The 19,586-nt window shown below is 44.5% G+C and overlaps 1 protein-coding gene across 2 annotated transcripts in view; it reads right to left on the bottom strand.

The window, feature by feature from the left end:
• The window catches only part of LOC147422617 (putative 1-acyl-sn-glycerol-3-phosphate acyltransferase 5), a 30,309-nt gene extending 10,945 nt beyond the window's left edge, over positions 1 to 19,364 (bottom strand). Inside the window, exons 1-2 of one of the 2 annotated variants that reach the window (XM_086503280.1) lie at positions 18,718 to 19,364; positions 18,532 to 18,636 (exon numbers count right to left, since the gene is read on the bottom strand). In XM_086503280.1, the coding sequence (XP_086359406.1) occupies positions 18,532 to 18,636; positions 18,718 to 19,289 (677 nt within the window). In that variant the 5' untranslated portion in view covers positions 19,290 to 19,364. Of the gene's footprint in view, positions 1 to 18,531 lie in introns of both variants that reach the window. The other variant, XM_086503279.1, reaches the window with a different exon arrangement.
• Between the last annotated feature and the right edge of the window lie 222 nt (positions 19,365 to 19,586).

Genomic DNA, 19,586 nt, shown 5'->3' with positions numbered 1-19,586 from the left:
GTCTCTGGCTTCGCTCCCGGTATGGACTCTCTCATCACGAAGGAGTGCTTTAATGTGTTGTTTATAGTTCAACAAGCTGCTTTCCGAAGAAAATTTTTAGTCTGTTCTCTTTCAGGATGTGATATAATTTTGGGCATACGATGGTTTCGTGAGCATAACCCTCTCATTGATTGGCCGGAAAATACGTTCACTTTCAATGCCAAAAGTGACTCTCCCATTGTCATTCGTGAAGAGCAAGTTGTTCATTCTCCATCTCTCATTTCTAATGTGCAGGCGAAGATTGAACGGATTCATGAGAAGGAGACTCTCTCAGTCTCGTCTCTCCAAATCATGATACACAGGAATTGCATGATTACGATACGCATGATGATTTGCATGATAATGATGAGCATGATGATTTGGATGATAAGATAAGCATGATGATTTGCATAATGATCAAGATGTGTTTTCTCACAAGCATGATGATTTGTATGATCAAGACGTGATTGTTCACAAGGATGATGGTTTAGTTTATGCTTTTTCTAGCAAAGCTAACCTCGTTGCAGATTCGATAAATTACGAAAAATCGATCTTGGCTTTCGAGTCAAGGTCCACAGCACCCCCCCAAGCAGATTCGATCAAACACGACGAGCCGATCTTGGCTCTCGAGCCTAGGTCCAAAGAACCCTTACAGGAAGTCCTATGTGTTCGAATGATTCGTCGGTACGCATTGTTCGAGTGTTTCATTCGTAATCGTTTCCTGTATTTTAGTCAGCGTCTTTATGTGATCCCTTTTCCTAGGCATGACATATTGTACGTTGAGCACATTTCACTCATGGATGAGCACGGATGTATGCGGATTTCTCATGAAAAGCTGAAAAGTATACACTCACATTCCATGTCTCTTCCTTGGCACGACAGTTGTAAAAAGAGCACAAGAAAGTATGAGCACCAAGCATCGGCATGTCCAATTGTCAATTGCCACAGTTGATTGATTTAGATCAGAAAGTTAAGATTCGATCTCATTGTTTGCGTGTGTTTGATGAACGGTTTGGCACTCCGTCTATATGTTCATCTACATTGCATGCACAGTTTTTTCAAAGGAATAGAATTTTTCGAGTCACTTTACATGGAGTTCATGGTTTTGTGTTGGAAGTGGTTTCAAAAATTTTCAGAAATGGAGATTCTTGAAGAAGGAAGAAGAACGACTCTAGACGAAGTTGAAGCATCGAAGGACCCACAGGAGACTTTGTGTCGCTTTCGGCACGGCCCAAAGAAGAAGGCATTGCAAACCTTTATGAAGTTCAAGTATCGCACGACCCGCACCTCAGAGGGGGCTAGCGAAGAGTCCTTTCGAGGATTCCGGATGTCGTTGGCGATCTCCCTCGACGCCATACAGTTCAGTACCAGTACCTCACTTTGAAAAGGAGGGGATGTCACGTGACACATCCAACCCTATGTGTCCGTGGACAAGCTATAGCATGACCAGGGTTCAGTTCAGTCAGTCAAGTCAGTCTAGGATAGGAAGTGATCTGACACTTTGTTCGCAGTCGTGCATGACCAGACACTTAGATTAGATACATATCCTCCGGTTGCACACAACACGATCATTAGCATTACCATCAGAATCCATCAGGAGCATTTTCCAGTGCATTAGACCTCTTTTTCCTATTTTTGACATTTTTCACTTATTTATTAAGTGACTTTTGTTGGGAACTAGGTAGGGCAATTTTGCTAATAAAGTATATAAGCAAACCAGAGCTAGCACTTTCTGGTAGAAGAAGGAGAGAATCAGGCACTCAGTGCAGCAGGCCTCTGGAGACCCTTCTCAACAAGACGACCCCCCCCCCCCCCCGTCTTCAACCTAGCGTTTTTGGAGCCAAACACACCAACGTTGTCTCTCCAACAGCATCAACGTTTTCAGTCCCCCCTTCATTGGCGGTTTCAGCCCCTTGCATTGGCGTTTCCAGCCAGCAATTTCAGCAAGAAGAAACCTCAGCAGGTAGCGTTTTTCAACCTCTACACATGGCGTTTTCAGCAGCCTATTCAGCGATTTGAAAGCAGCAGAATCCAGCCAGCATCCTAGCGTTTTGCATCAGCAATTTCAGCGGTTGAAGACCCAGCAGAGGTAGCATTTCTGCAGTAGTATCACAGCAGCAGTAGCGTTTTCAGCAGCAGCACGCCAGCGTTTTGGTACAGCAGCAAATCAGCGTTTGTAGCAGCAGAATTCAGCAGATAGAGATCACAAGCATATAGCCCTTTCAGCCGTCGTCGTCGCCATCCTCGTCGTCGCCGTCGTCTTCAAGTTAGACCCACCTTGCATCATAGTCTCACGACTTGCATCAACCATTGTACCAGATTGTGCAATCAATAGTAGACCACTCTCGCCATCGAGAGTGGGGCCCTTGGAGGAGGGTTTTACGTCTCTGGTGTCGTGACTCATATTCTCTTCTCTATCTCTTAGTCTCATGCACCTTCATTCACAGTGTCTATTCACTTTGTTTGTGATCACTTGCACTCTCTCACTAAAGGAACGGAAGGCTTCCGTAAGTGAAAGGAACCTTGAGCACAGTTCGGAGCACTCATCTTGAGCAAAGTTCAACATTCACTTCCGCTACACCTTACAAGCAATCCAAGGGAGAGGTTGTCCCTGAGTAGAGGCTGCAATCTTCCGGGAGAAGTCGTCTCGAAGGTATATAAGTTGCGATTATAGACCGCTCTCGCCATAGAGAGTGGGGCCTTCGGAGGAGGGTTTGACAACATTCTGGTGTCGTATTCTTTAGTCTCTCTCTCAGTCTCAGCACCTTCATTCACAGTGTCATTCACTTTGTTTGTGATCATTTGCACTCTCTCGCTAAAGGAACGAAAGGCTCTCCCTTCCGTAAGTAAAAGGAACCTTGAGCACAGTTCGGAGCACTCATCTTGAGCAAAGTTCAACATTCACATCCGCTGCACCTTACAAAGCGCCACGCTAGTGCAGGTAAGGGGTGAAGGCATGTGAATCAAGAAGGGTAACTGAAGGGAACCTGACGAGGCAAAGGGGAATGTAAGATGCAGCGGAAGTGAATGTTGAACTTTGCTCAAGATGAGTGCTCCGAATTGTGCTCAAGGTTCCTTTGACCTACGGAAGGGAGAGCCTTCCGTTCCTTTAGTGAGAGAGTGCAAATGATCACAAACAAAGTGGCAAACACTATAAATGAAGGTGCTGAGACTGAGAGATAGAGAGAGAAGAATATGACACCAGAATATTGTCAAACCCTCCTTCGAAGGCCCCACGTTCTTTGGCGAGAGCGGTCTACTATTGATTGCACAAATCTCTACAATGCAATGGACTTGTCGACGATGTCGACGACAATGAGGACGACGACTAGACGGGCTGAAATCTGAAAACACTAATGGCTGAAACCTGCAAATCTTGTATTTGCTGAATTCTGACTCTATGTCGGTGACGATCGCGATGACGACGATGCCACGACGACGCGCTGAAAATACAGATGCTGAAATCTGCGTTTTCTGGGCTGAATCTGCAAACCTTGGTTGATTTGACCGTGCGGCGAGGATCTGTTGCGGGAAGGTGAGAACTGCGAGGTTTGGGGGCTGCGGTGCGGAGTCTACGTGCTGAAAACTGAAAACGCTGATTCAATGGGCTGATCTGACGCCGCGAATTTGCAAAACGCCGAGGCTGATCTACAACCAAAAACACCAAGGGATCTATGTGTAAATTGCAAAAACGCTAAGCCTAAATTCTGGAATCTGCTAACGCTAGGGCTGGAACATGGAAAACGCTAGCTGATCTAGGAAGAACCAAAACGCCAAGTTGTCTTGTGGCTGAAAACGTTGAGTCTCCTACCGGCTCTTGCTGAGAAGGTCCACTGCCAGTTGTTGGAACTCTGCTGCCTCTTCTGCCAAAAAGTGCTAGCGCTAGGTTTCTTTATATATCTGCTTGTCAAAATTGCCCTACCCAGTTTCCCAACTGTCACGTGACACATCCCAACCCTATGTGTCCGTGGACAAGCTACACCACAGCAGGGTTCAGTCAATTCAATCAAGTCTAGATTAGCAGTGATCTGGCACTTTTGTGAGTCTATTCGTAGACCGTGCATGCCCAGTCACTTAGCATAGATGCATATCCTCCGGTTGCACACAGCATGATCATCGGAATTCCCATCAGAATCCATTAGCATCAGTTAGGGGAATTTTCCAGTGCATTTAGCCTATTTTCCTAATTATTGGTATTTTCACTATTATTTTTAAGTGACTTTCCAACAAAAGTAGGTAGGGCAATTTTGCTAAGTTAATATATAAGCAAACCCAAGTTAGCATTTTCTGGCAGAAGAGGCAGCAGGAGCTTCCCGTTCAACAGGCAACTTCTCAGCAGTACCCCCCAGCACCCCCAGCGTTTTTGGATCCCCATCCTCGCCGGGCAAGTTCCCATCCTTAGCGTTTTCTTAGCATCAGCCATCGCCATCAAGACCAACCCTTTCTAGCATTTGTTCCCCCTTCAGGCATCCCCCAAAGCCCAGCATTTGGGATTCAGCAGAATCGGTGTTTTGACATCAGCAATTTCAGCCAAGCTACCGTTTTTGCTGGCGTTTTTGCATTGCTGCAACGTTTTGACTTTCAGTCCCAACCTGCCGCGCACATACACAACATTTTCAGCCTTTAGCAAGATAGCAGATACATCCCAAATTGGTTGCAGAAGTTCCCCCATCTTTAGCCCAAGAAAACGCAGCCAAAACAGTCATTTTCAGCCACCGAAACAGTCCCAAAATTCAGCGATTAGAAGATCTCAGATTTCAGCCACCAAGTCGTCGTCGTCGTCATCGGCATAGTCCCATTGCATCAGTCCATTGCATACGCATTGTATACCTTTGTGCAATCAAAGTAGACCACTCTCGCCGACGAGAGTGGGGCCTTCGGAGGAGGGTTTTACAACCTCTCGGGTGTCGTATCTCTTTTCTCTCCTTCTCTCAGTCTCATTCACTTGCACGCACAATATCCACTCACTTTGTTCGTGAGCATAGCACTCTCCATAAGACGGAAGGCTCTCCTTCCCTAAGAACTAAAAGGAACCTTGAGCAATAAAGATCACTAATCTTGAGAAAATACAACATTCACCCCGCTGCACCTTACATTGGTATCAGAGCTTTGAAAGTGTTCTGCATTACTCAAGGAAAGAACCACAAGAACCACAAGAATTTATTTTTGTTTGCTTGTTGAGGTCGCACGAACCCAAGTTTACTTGGGCGTGGCGATTCCTAATCGTGTTTTGTTGAAGAGTGACAGGAATCCCAAGAAAGAAGGGCTTGTCCAACCTCCCCTTGTGTCTCTTTTCACTCATTGAGAGCAGACCGTGCACTTAGCGGCCGGCCAATCGACGTGAGGTGGGAAAAAGCAAACTTGGTGAAAGCGCAAGGTCGCCAAGGGGTGCGCCCGCAGAAAAGAGTAGAACTCGGGTGAAGAGAAGATCCTTCTCAACGCGATTTGCAAGCGAAAGAAAACCTCAAGAACCTCAAGAACCCCAAGAACCCAAGACCCTCAAGACTCAAGAACCTCAAGAACCCAAGATTCTCACGAATCAAGGACCTCAAGAACCTCAAGACCCTCATGAACCCAAGTTCCTCGTGAACTTAAGAACCCAAGACCACAAGAACCCACGATTGCAAAATGGTCATCACTCAAAGCGGAATGGATACTTCGCTTGGAGGTGATGAGCATGAGAGAGGCGAAGAAGAATTTTCCCCACCAGGAGGTTTTTCCGACCCTCCCCCTTTTCCATCTACGACAAAGATTGCACTAACTCCTATGGAGGAGTTGGACCAAGAAAGAGAAGCAGAAAGAAAAGCCTACGAAGAAGACATGGCAGCCATCGAGCGTAAGTACCAAGAAAGAATGGCACGTGAGAGCGAGCAAGCACGCTTGGAAGCCAAAGCAAGACAAGCAGAATTTGATCATGAGAACAAAGCAATACAAGAACAGAGCGACCGACAAAACAAAGAGTTCTTGCGACTTTTTTCTCAAGTACAGGCGTACTTTGCACAGAATCACGAAAAGGGGACTCTCTCCGTCTCTCGTTCTCCAAAGCATGACACACAAGATTTGCATGATTGTGTGAAGCATGATGATGATTTGGATGAGAAAGATAAGCATGATGATTTGAATGACAATGATAAGCATGATGATTTGGATGCCAATGATTTGCATAATGATTTGGATTACAATGACAAGCATGATGATTTGCATGATCAAGATGTGATTTCTCACAAGCATGATGAATTGCATGAAGATGATGTGATTGTTCACAAGGATGATGAGTTAGTAGATGCTTTTTCTAGTGAAGCTAACCTCGTTGTAGATTCGATCAATCACCAAGAATCGATCTTGGCTTTCGAGTCGAGGTCCACAGATCCCCCACAAGAAGATTCGATAGATCCCGAAGAACCGATCTTGGCTCTCGAGCCTTGGTCCAAAGAACCCTCACAGGAAGTATTGTGTGTTCGCATGATTGATACGCACGCAGTTTCATTCGTGACGGTTTCCTGTATTTTAGTCAACATCATTATGTGATCCCTTTTCCTAGGCATGACATATTGTATGTTGGGCACGTTTCTATCATGGATGAGCACGAATGTATGCGGATTTTTCCTGAAAAGCTAAAAAGTTTGTATGTCAGGAAGTCACATTCTATGTCTATTCCTTGGCATGACACAGTTTCCGAAAGAGCACATGAAAGTATGAGCACCAAGCATGGGCATTTCCATTGTGATTTGCCACAATTGATTGATTTCAATCAAACAGAAAAGATTCGATCGCATTGTTTGCATGTGTTTGATGAACGGGTTGTCACTCCATCTCTATGTTCATCTACATTGCATACACAGTCTTTAGAGAAGACTATTTTTTTCCTTCACTTTACATGGAATGGGTATGTTCATGGTTTTGTGTTGGAGATGGTTTCAGGAATTTTCAGCCATGGAGATTCTTGAAGACAAAAGAAGCAGGACTCTAGACGAAGTTGACACAAGAAAGGAGATTCAAACGACTTTGAGTCGCTTTCAGCGCGTGTCACAAGGCGGGCACCACGTGCCAATAGAAAAGAACAGACTAAGCATACTTTTAGCACTTCAATAACAACAGAACTCTGAGAGAGAGAGAGAGAGAGAGAGACGACACGCGACACGGAGTGGCGGAATTCAAACGACTTTGAGTCGCTTTCGGCGCAGCAATGCCAAAAGCTGCGAGCGCAATTTACGAAAATCCGTATAGCCTGCCACGTCATCAGCCAGCGCAATTTTCGGAATTTGTCTGCTGCCTTAGGGTTAGGGTTTCTGGCAGAAATTAGGGTTTGCAGGTTTTAGGGTTAGGGTTTTCAGAATTAGGGTTTGCAGCAACTAGGGTTTCTGGCAGAAATTAGGGTTTGCAGGTTTTAGGGTTAGGGTTTCCAGAATTAGGGTTTCTGGCAGACATTAGGGTTTGCAGGTTTTAGGGTTAGGGTTTTCAGAATTAGGGTTTGCAGCAATTAGGGTTTCTGGCAAAAATTAGGGTTTGCAGGTTTTAGGGTTAGGGTTTCCAGAATTAGGGAGGGTTTCAGCAATTAGGGTTTCCAGAACTAGGGTTTAGGCCCCTCGGCCACATCTATACGTTGACTCCATTTTTTAGGCTTTGACACGTCAGCAGTTTGTTACATCTCCCCTTCTTGAAAGAGAGTAATCGTCCGCGATTACAACATACCTGCAAAACAACTCAAGTTAGCTCAAAAATTTCCGAGGGTCATTCCGAGGGACAATCGGTTTGCTCTTTTTATTAAGGAGTTAGCTTCTCCTTTCTGCTCTTTTGATCAAGGAGTTAGCTGCTCCTATCGGCTCTTTTGATCAAGGAGTTAGCTTCTCCTTTCGTCCAGATCGGAACTCTTGATATTCCGGCGTAGTAAAATTAGCCATCATACCCAGACCGTACTGATCTTCCTCGGGTGTCTTGATGCACTAAAATTACATACCCAGGCAATCTCATCCAATTAGGAATATTCAATGGTTGGCACATCACAATGCAACACAAATGCTCACATATGCATGTTACAAGACATAGAAACATAAAGCCGCCGATGAACACTCCCCCCGCAAATAACCATCCAAGTCCGGGTCATGAGCTGTTCAACGACTCCCTCATCACTCCTCCCGCAAATAACCTAAAAAGGTCCGGGCCATGAGATATAGAGGCCTTTTACAACCCAACGCCCCCCAGACCGCAGCCTACGTCATTTGGAGGTGCTGAGAGTAACCACTGCTCAGACTTCTTAATACTCCTCCCGCATAACCATCCAGGTCCGGGCCATGAGTATGAACAAGCATTCTCAAACATCATTTCTCACTTCTCCACCCGGGAGTAAAATCACCAATCATTGAAACCAGTATCAAACCAGAGTCAAACAATTCAAATCGGCACCAAGACAAATTCAAAATAGATACCATCCATTTCAAACAAATTCCAAACAGGATCACCAAACAAGCTCAAACAGAACTCAAACTTAAAAAGCAATCTCCACATCAGTCAAGCTCGAAAAGTCGACTGACTTTCCATCCTGAAACCTGCACCAAAAATTAGGGTTAGGTTTCTTCCATAAGGTTGTAGCCGAGCACGGCATGGTCCATCAGCTCTTGGACAGACAGTGTTTCTTTGGCGGCAATGGTAGTCCCAAGATAGCAATCACACTGGATCTCCTGCTTGTGAAGAGACATCTACTGGGAATATCGAGAAATTCCAAGTTATAATCTGCTAGGGTTTCTATGGCAAGCATTTCAGGATACCCCACTCTACCAGAAGTTGCACTCCGAAGGAAGATGTTAGAAACCATATAACTTCGGGCAAATTTTTTTTTTTCTTGAAAGCTTGCCAAGTACTTGGAGTATACTACTTGGTATCTGTAGACATCAACATTTGCATGGCACTACTTCTGAGAAAAACAGTGACTTGAAACAAATCTGGATCCTTCTCTTGCAAGTGATCTTAATTGGCTTATACCCTGTAAGACACTGCGGTGAAGACGGGAGCGCACCCGATGCGCGATGAATAAGGGTGGGAGTGGCTAATAAGTCCAGGTTCGAGGGCGAAGATATCCTCGAATAAAGCTCTGTCTGCTCTTTTGTGGGACCGGTATATATAATGTAGAGTATATACTATATAATTTAATATGCATAATACATAGTATAGAATATATAGTTAAAAATGGACTATTTATAGGATACTACATTAAAAATATAAACAATGGGCACACTACATATAGTATGTATATTGTATACTACATATAGTATTATATACTACTTAATACATGTTATAGTATACCACATATAGTGTTATATACTATACTCTACATTCTTTGTATGCTGCCTTAGGGTTAGGGTTTCTGGCAAAAATTAGGGTTTGCAAGTTTTAGGGTTAGGGTTTTCAAAATTAGGGTTTGCAGCAATTAGGGTTTCTGGCAGAAATTAGGGTTTGCAGGTTTTAGGGTTAGGGTTTCCAAAATTAGGGTTTCAGCAATTAGGGTTTCCAGAATTAGGGTTTTTGGCAGAAATTAGGGTTTGCAGGTTTTAGGGTTAGGGTTTTCAGAATTAGGGTTTGCAGCAATTAGGGTTTTTTGCATAAATTAGGGTTTGTAGGTTTTAGGGTTAGGGTTTCCAAAATTAGGGTTTCAGCAATGACGGTTTCAACAATTAGGGTTTCCAGAATTAGGGTTTAGGCCCCTCGGCCACATCTCTACGTTGACTCCATTCTTTAGGCTTTGACACGTCAGCAGTTTGTTACAACGCGGCCCAAAGAAGCAAGCGTTGCAGACCTTTATGAAGTTCAACTACCGCACGACCCACACATCAGAGTGGGTCGGCGAAGAGTCCCTTCCACGATTCCGGATGCTGTTGGTGATCTCTCTCGATGCCATACAGTTCGGTACCAGTACCTCATTTTGAAAAGGAGGGGATGTCACGTGACACATCCCAACCCTATGTGTCCGTGGACAAGCTACACCACAGCAGGGTTCAGTCAGTTCAGTCAAGTCTAGATTAGCAGTGATCTGGCACTTTTGTGAGTCTATTCGTAGATCGTGCATGCCCAAGCACTTAGCATAGATGCATATCCTCCGGTTGCACACAGCATGATCATCGGAATTCCCATCAGAATCCATTAGCATCAGTTAGGGGAATTTTCCATTGCATTTAGCCTATTTTCCTATTTATTGGTATTTTCACTTATTATTTTTAAGTGACTTTCCAACAAAAGTAGGCAGGGAAATTTTGCTAAGTTAATATATAAGCAAACCCAAGTTAGCACTTTCTGGAAGAAGAGGAAGCAGGAGCTTCCCGCTCAACAGGCAACTTCTCAGCAGTACCCCCCAGCACCCCCAGCGTTTTTGGATCCCCATCCTCGCCGGGCAAGTTCCCATCCTCAGCGTTTTCTCAGCATCAGCCATCGCCATCAAGACCAACCCTTTCTAGCGTTTGTTCCCCCTTCAGGCATCCCCCAAAGCCCAACGTTTTTGGGATTGCAAAGCATCAGCAGAATCAACGTTTTGACATCAGCAATTTCAACCAAGCTAGCGTTTTTGCTGGCGTTTTTGCATTGCTGCAGCATTTTGACTTTCAGCCCCAACCTGCCGCCGCAGATACACAACATTTTCAGCCTTTAGCAAGGTAGCAGATACATCCCAGATTGGTTGCAGAAGTTCCCCCATCTTTAGCCCAAGAAAACGCAGCCAAAACAGTCATTTTCAGCCACCGAAACAGTCCCAAAATTCAGCGATTAGAAGATCTCAGATTTCAGCCACCAAGTCGTCGTCGTCGTCATCGGCATAGTCCCATTGCATCAGTCCATTGCATACGCATTGTACACCTTTGTGCAATCAAAGTAGACCACTCTCGCCGACGAGAGTGGGGCCTTCGGAGGAGGGTTTTACAACCTCTCGAGTGTCGTATCTCTTTTCTCTCCTTCTCTCAGTCTCTCACTTTGTTCGTGATCATAGCACTCTCCATAAGACGGAAGGCTTTCTCCTTCCCTAAGAACTAAAAGGAACCTTGAGCAATAAAGATTACTAATCTTGAGAAAATACAACATTCATTCCGCTGCACCTAACACCAACAGTCACTTATTAATAATAAGTGATAAGTGAAAAATGGCTAAAATAGGGAAAATAGGTATATGCACTGTAAAAATGCTCCTAATGGGTTCTGACTGTGATATGATGATCATGCTGTGTGCAACCAGAGAATATGCATCTACTCTAAGTGCTTGGACATGCACGGTCTACGAATAGACTCACAAAATGGCTAAAATAGGGAAAACAGGTCTATGCACTGAAAAAATGCTCCTGATGGGTTCTGACTATGATATGATGATCATGTTGTGTACAACTAGAGGATATGCATCTACTCTAAGTGCCTGGGCATGCACAGTCTGCGAACAGACTCACAAAAGTGCCAGAACACTTCTTAAGCTAGACTAACTCAACTGAATTGAACCCATGTCACGAAGTAGTTGTCCACGTACACATAGGGTTAGATGTGCACGTGACATCCCCTCCTTTTCAAAGTGAGGTACTGGTACCGAACTGTATGGCGTCGAGGGAGATCGCCAACAGTGTCTTGAATCCTGGAAAGGACTCTTCGCCGGCCCACTCTGATGCGTGGGTCATGCAATACTTGAACTTCATAAAGGTCTTCAACGCTTGCTTCTTTGGGCCGCGGCGAAAGCGACACAAAGTGATTTGTGGCTCCTTCAATGCTTCAACTTCGTCTATAGTCATGCGTCTACCTTCTTCAAGAATCTTCGAGGATGAAAATTCCTGAAACCACTTCCAACACAAAAACATGGAACATACCCATTCCATGTAAAGTGACTAGAAAAATACTAGTCTTCTTTAAAGACTGTGCATGCAATGTAGATGAACATAAAGACGGAGTGTCAAACCGTTCATCAAACATACGCAAAAAATGGGGTCAAAACTTGTCTTTCTGATCTAAATCTATCAACTGTGGCAAATCACACTGGAAATGCCGATGCTTGATTCTCAATCCTTCTTGTGCTCTATTGGATATTGTGTCATGCCAAGGAAGAGACATGGAATGTGAATTCCTTGAATGCAAACATGTCATCATTTCATGAGTAATCCGCATACATCCGTGCTCATTCATGAGTCAATCGTGTTCATCGTACAATATGGCATACCTATGAAAAGGGAATCACATAAGGACGGTGATTAAAATACAGGAAAGAATCACGAATGAAACACTCGAACAATGCGTGTTGACTAATCATTCGAACATAGAATACTTCCTGTGGGGGTTCTTGGGACCTTAACTCGAGAGCCAAGATCGATTCTTTGTGATTGATCAAACCTACAATGAGGTTAGCTTCACTAGACAAAGTATCAACTAAACCATCATCCTTGTGAACAATCACATCTTAATCCTGCAAATCATCATGCTTGTGATCACATCTATATCATGCAAATCATGTGTGTCGTGCTTTGGAGAAGAAAAGACTAAGAGAGTCTCCTTCTCCTGATTCTTTTCAATGTTCACTTGCACATTAGAAATGAGAGATGAAGAATGAACAACTTGCTCTCCACGAATGACAATGGGAGAATCACTTTGGCATTGAAAGTGAACGTATTTTCCGTCGAATCAATAAGAGAGTTATGCTCACGAAACCATTGAATGTCCAAAAGCATGTCACATCCTGAAAGAGGAGAGACTATAAATTTTCTGCAGAAGGACGCTTGTTGAACAGTGAACAAAACATCAAGGCACTCTTGCGTGATGAGAGAATCCATACCGGGAGCGAAGCCCGCTAACCTCCAGCGGGCTTTTTCGACAAAAGAGTCATTAATCACATCATGCATAATGCCTGGGTCAAACAATATGACAAAGCACTGACTCTTCACATGACCATAACACTTAATGAGAGACTCATCAATGGGAGGATCATGAGAAACTTGGGTCACACTCGTGTTCTCATTTATTGCATTGACAGAGGAAGTGGGTTATGTGGGTTCTTTAGATTCATTAGAATCAAGCTTAGAACATGTTCTTTTTATGTGACCCTTGATGTGACAACGATAACAACGACCTTCCTTAGAATAAATGATTTGTTCTTCCAACATGATGTATCCTCCTAAAATTCCTTGTTCTGCCTTTTCATCTGGAGTGAGCTTAGGTTTAGCAATTATGTCTGCTTTACCCTTAGGTTCATTTCGAGCGTTCTTTTCTAAGAGACTAGAGGAAAATTGGTTAGAAGAGTTATCGTTCTTATCGTTCTAAGGATTCTGAGAGGTACTTTGAGAAGTCTTGTTCTCCTTAGGCTTTTCCTTGTTGTGCTTCATCTCCTACGCGAGAGCAATTGCTACCGCCTTGTTGAGATCGGTTGAATCTAGTACCTCGACATCAAACTTGATATACTCGTCCAATCCATAAAGAAATGCCTCCTTGCGCTCATCATCCGATTTGCGTAATTGGGTACCGAGCTGCAAAACACGATTAGAGAAAGACATAACTAGCATACCATTTTGCTTGAGACCGCGCCAATCGTCTTTCAACCGTGCTAGGTACTGTGGTGGCATAAACCACGCCTTGAGCTTGTCTTGGAAGTCGGCCCAATTGAAAAAAGGGACGCGTCTTCCTCGGCTTCCTCTAGGTGTGCGGTCAACTGTGCCTCTTGCCATGCATGAGTACCAATTAATGGCATCATCTGCAAGGTACATAGCTGCCGTCAAAACCTTGCTATTTCCTGTCTTCTTAGTTGTCGCAAAATAAGCATTAAATTGATGCAACCAAGAATGAATAATAGTAGCATCCATCTTACCATCATACTTATTGAACGTCAACTTCTCGGTGACGGCGTGGTTGGAGTCCGAATCTCGGCTTGCGCCACTAGATGAACCACCAACCTCTTTGGTCGGCTCAGGTTTCGAGGTGAGTACCTGTAGGACCAACTCGTGCATGCATTGGTCTCTCAGCGCGTCACACTCTAACTCCAAGGCCGCTCTTTTTCTTCCCGCTCACGATCCAAGATTGCCTTTCTTTCTTTGCGCGCTTCGTGCTCGCGATGCAATGCGATTCGCTTCTTGTTGTGACATCATGTCCATCATCGACTTAACCAAAGCCTCCATGGGGTTTCGTGCAATCCTTGGCGTAGATGGGGAAGGGGGAGGGTCGGAAAAACCTCTTGGTGGGGAAAACTCTTCTTCGCCACTCCCATGCTCACCACTTCCATGCAAAGTATCCAGCTTCGGGTGATGACCGTACACTGAAGTCTTGGGTTCTTAACTTCACGAGGAACTTCGGTTCTTGTGGTTCTTGGGCTCTTGAGGGTCTTGAGGTTCTTGGGGGTCTTCAGGGTCTTAGGTTCTTGAGTTCTTGAGGTTCGTCTTTAGCTTGCAATCTGTGTTAGAGAAGGATCTTCTCTTACCCGAGCTCTTCTCTTTCCCGCGGGCGTACCTCTTGACGGTCTTGCGCTCACACCAAGGTTGCTTTTTCCCACCTCACGTCGATTGGCCGGTGGCTAAGTGCACGGGCCGCTCTCAATGAGTGAAAAGAGAAACAAGGGGAGGCTAGACAAGCCCTTCTTTCTTAGGTTCATGTCACTCTTCAAAAACACGATTAGAAATCGACACGCCCAAGTGGACTTGGGTTACGTGCGACTGCAACAAGCAAAAAAAAAATTGTAGTTCTTTCCTTGAGTGATACAGAACATTGTCAAAGCTCTGATACAAATGTAAGATGCAGCGGAAGTGAATGTTGAACTTTGCTCAAGATGAGTACTCCGAACTGTGCTCAAGGTTCCTTTTACCTACGGAAGGGAGAGCCTTCCGTTCCTTTAGTGAGAGAGTGCAAATGATCACAAACAAAGCGGCAAACACTGTGAATGAAGGTGCTCAGACAGAGAGATAGAGAGAAGAATATGACACCAGAATGTTGTCAAACCCTCCTCCGAAGGCCCCACTCTCTATGGCGAGAGTGGTCTACTATTGATTGCACAAATCTCTACAATGCAATGGACTTGCCGACGATGTCGACGACGATGAGAACGACTAGACGGGCTGAAATCTGAAAACGCTAATGGCTGAAATCTACAAATCTTGTATCTACTGAATTCTGACTCTATGTCGGTGACGGCGGCAATGACGACGATGCGACGACAACGCGCTGAAAACGCAGATGCTGAAATCTGTGTTTTCCGGGCTGAATCTGCAAACCTTGGCTGATCTGACTGTGCGGCGAGGATCTGCTGCGGGAAGTTGAGAACTGCGAGGTTTGGGGGCTGCAGTGCGGAGTCTACGTGCTGAAAACTGAAAACGTTGATTCAATGGGCTGATCTGACGCCAAGAATCTGTAAAACGCCGAGGCTGATCTGCAACCAAGAACGTCAAGGGATCTGTGTGCAAACTGCAAAACCGCTAAGCCTGAATTCTGGAATCTGCTAACGCTAGGGCTGATTCTGCAATCTGCTAACGCTAGGGGTGCAATCTGGAAAACGCTGGCTGATCTAGGAAGAACCAAAACACCAGGTTGTCTTGTGGCTGAAAACGCTGAGTCTCCTACCGGTACTTGCTGAGAAGGTGCGCTGTCAGTTGCTGGAACTCTGCTGCCTCTTCTGCCAAAAAGTGCTAGCGCTAGGTTTCTTTATATATCTGCTTGTCAAAATTGTCCTACCCAGTTTCCCAACAAAAGTCACTTATTAATAATAAGTGAAAAATGGCTAAAATAGGGAAAATAGGTCTATGCACTATAAAAATGCTCCTGATGAGTTCTGACAGTGATATGACAGTGATATGATGATCATGTTGTGTGCAACCAGAGGATATGCATCTACTTTAAGTGCCTGGACATGCACGGTCTGCGAACAGACTCACAAAGTGCCTGAACACTTCCTAAGCTAGGCTAACTCAACTGAACTGAACCCATGTCATGAAGTAGCTTGTCCACGTACACATAGGGTTAGATGTGCACGTGTCAGGGAAGGTGTTGTGCATGCCGGAAAACGAAGTAAAGGAGGTTGGAATGTTGCTGTAAACAGAGCATTGAGCCATCCTCAGAGTGTCAGGGGACATCAGGTGGCACGAGGATGGGTGGGGCACCATCAACTTGCTGAAAATCAGAGAAAAAAACAGGTCCAAAGCTGAATGTAGAAGGCCTAGATGCGGTACGGGCAGCACTGGAAGCCTCAAGGGCAACCAAGGAGGTTGGACTCCGGCAAGGAAACGCAAGGTGTAGAACCTCCCTGTAGAAAACGTTGAAGGTAGCCAATAGAAAACGCAACGCACTCCAAAAACGCTGGTGCATAAGAGGTGAGTCCACCTGCACAACGTTGGGCAGCCAGCAAAAAACGCAAGGAGAGAAGCACTTCCTGCTGAAAACGCTGGAGATCTGAAAACACAGGTAGAGGTAGAGGAGCAAATCCTTCGCGATGGAAACTTCTCAACATTGATGGCAATGGCAGATCAAGTAGATACCATGCTCTGATACCATGTCAGAGTGTGCAGCAGAAGGGGAGAGGATGGAGACAATGGAACACCATGACACACACACACATGGCGAAAGGCTGGCAAGCCAATATACTCCAGATGGCGAACATGTACAATGATCAGACTAATGAAAAGAGGACACCCCTGCTCCTATATATAGGAGAACAGGGGTAGGTCGGGCAAATGCCTGATAAATCACCCTACCTAATAAATGACCCTCCAATATAAATGGGGGAATGTGAAGTGACCAAAACAGGTCTAAGTGGGCAATGTGCTGAAACAACCCTAATTGTGCCTAAGATCCCTGCGCAGCAGGTGTAGGGGTGGCCAAATCACAACCAAGGTGGTACCATATAATGTACGGTACGTAAATGTACGTATTGTACGTCATACCGTATGGATAAATTTTTTATGTACGTAAAAATACGTACCTTTGTAAAGAACCAATAAATGAGTGAACATTTCTTTAAAAATTCTTTTGTTCATTAGAGATTAAGAAAATGTATATCATGCAAACTACTTGGGGACACATTACTACACATTATCAACTGGAGATTCACTAACCAAGTACCAAGGAACGATCGTGTAAAACATATATTAAACATTTGTATCTGGTGACACAAGAACAATGAAAAACCTTCAAGCATTCATCAATGAAAGTACCTGCTAACCATTGAACAATGAAAGTAGAGCATACCTAAATAAAAACACCCTGCTGAAATATGTGGAAATGTATGGACCCTGGTCGCTGCCATGAGGCCGCCAAAAAAAAAACACCATACAATACGATCAATCCGTGTATAGTACCGATCAACACGTACGGACTGATCCAACCTTGCCCACAACCAAGGACCAGTGCACGTGAAAGTGAGGAGCCTGTAGACAGGTGCGAAGCATCTGGTAATGACAAAAATCTAACAATTGCGACGCTCTCTTCGGCATGCCCTAGCACGACAAGAACGACACGACACTCCAGATCCGGAACCGTACGATTACCTTAATGCAAAAGAACAAGCCAATCATCATCAAAGTTCGGTTGTCCAAACAAAACCCCGCATAAATTTTCTAGTTGCTTTGAATTTAGATACTTTTGAACCTTGTTCGAGGAAGTACTGGTTCAAATTTGTTTGAAATGGATTGTATCTATTTTATCTTGGTGCCGATATGACCACTGTTTGACTTTGGTTTTATTATTGGTTTCAATGGTTTATGATTAACTCCTAGGTGGAGTAATAAGAATTAATGTTTGATAATGTTTGAACCTCGGAACGACGCAAACCAAGTGTCTGGGGAACGTTTCGTTGTATGCTTGAAACCTCCCAAGTGACACAGGCTACGGACTGAGGAGAAGCGTTTGGCTGTATCAATCCTTGAGCTCATGGCCCGTACCTTTTTAGGCTATTTGCAGGGGAGAGTGACGAGGTAGTCGTTAAGTAGCTTCATGCCTAAGACTATCTGTCTAGGAAAAGTGCTCAGCGAACCCTCGTGTGCTCAGCGAACCCTCGTCATTGTGTCTTGTAACATGCATATGTGAGCATTTGTGTTGCATTGTGATGTGTCAACCACTGAATATTCCTAATTGGGTGAGATTGCTTGGGTATGACATTTTAGTGCATCAAGCCACCAGCACGGTCTGGGTGTGATGGCTTTTTTAGCTACACCGGAATATCAAGGGCTCCAATCTTAGTGCCAAATGATTTAAGAATCTAAAATTCGAAAATAGAGAGGAAGGTAGCCAATCATCTGCTTTTGGGGTGAGGAAATAATTTTTCTTGAAGAGGAAATTGGCTTTGAGAAGGTAAGGCTTCCAAATAGAGAGTGCATATACCACCACCATAAGTTGCAATTCCACTTTCACACATATGGTCTTAAAGGAGAAGGCATGCCCCTTTGGATTGAGGAATAACTCTTGACCCAACAGGTGCTTAAGCTTGTTGATAGCTCCCTCAAGTTCTCACTTAGCTTGTTCAGAACACACATGAAGCAATACAAACGAGTATGAATAGCAGCAAAAAGATAATGAACGTACAGAAATGAATACTTACGTGTAGTCAGTGCCCTCGGGGAAGATAACCAGCCAAAGTTGATCCTTGAAGCCTTTGAAGGTGGAGAGCATAGACTCAAACACAAGCTCATCCACTTGCCAGCGTCTGTCAATTAATAAAAACTCAAGCACGTGAAACGTCCACCCAAAAATGGGTGCATTTCTCACACTACTTTTGACAACATACTTGACGCTCCCAACACTCTTCTTGCGAAGAGCGAGATTCCAAATGTACATCCAATCGACCTCTGTCCGGTGATTGCAAATAACGATGGCTCTCTCTGCTGCCGGAACCTTGTGCCCAGAAAAGATGACCTGTGTCTTATTGACCTTCTCAAAGAAGAAGGGCCACATGGAGAGCCACCGTCCAAATATAAAAGCGATCACTTTTCTACTCCAATATATGCTGAAATACCTAAGTAAGAAGAAGGTGAGGGGGGCCATGGTGATGAGAATTGCAGATGCAGAGCCTGTGAGGGTTGCAAGCACAACCACAGCTTTCACGATCCTCAGATAGTGCCACAGATCCCTCGTCTGCTTTGCTTTACCATCAGGAATCTGTGTATGCCCATTCTGAGATGCAGCCATAGCGTGTTCACCAACAATATGACATAGGGGCCCCAAAACAAAAAAAGAAGTAAAAGAACAATAGCTATGCCGCTTCCTCTTCCTCGCACTCTCTTCTCCGCAAAAGCAAGAGAGTGCATGCACCTTTTCTCTCTCTCTCTCTCTCTCTCTCTCTCTCTCTCTCTCTCTCATAAGCGTGTCTGGCAGAAGTAGCAGCCCAGAGCGATTGCTTCAGCAGAGTCAACAAGAGCACAATTCTCAGTAGCACGAAATATAGTCTGGTCGACAATTTGTCCCCTGTCCAATGCCCAAGAAAAAGTCTTTTTGTTTTTTACCCCTATTGGCAAATTTGTTTATTTATTTTTGGAACAGAGCTGAAATTAATTAGTAGAAAAAGGGAAGATACAAGGTCCTCAAGGATGGGCTGAGTACTAGTCCAAGAGAGATATAAGGGTTACATCTCATTTATTTGGTGATACAAAATAAGCC

This window comes from Adiantum capillus-veneris, chromosome 27 (assembly GCF_014529385.1).
Source record: "Adiantum capillus-veneris isolate H3 chromosome 27, ASM1452938v2, whole genome shotgun sequence".
NCBI lineage: Eukaryota > Viridiplantae > Streptophyta > Polypodiopsida > Polypodiales > Pteridaceae > Adiantum > Adiantum capillus-veneris.
The sequence above is the reverse complement of the archived record's forward strand: the minus strand, read 5'-3'. Positions and strand labels throughout refer to the sequence as shown.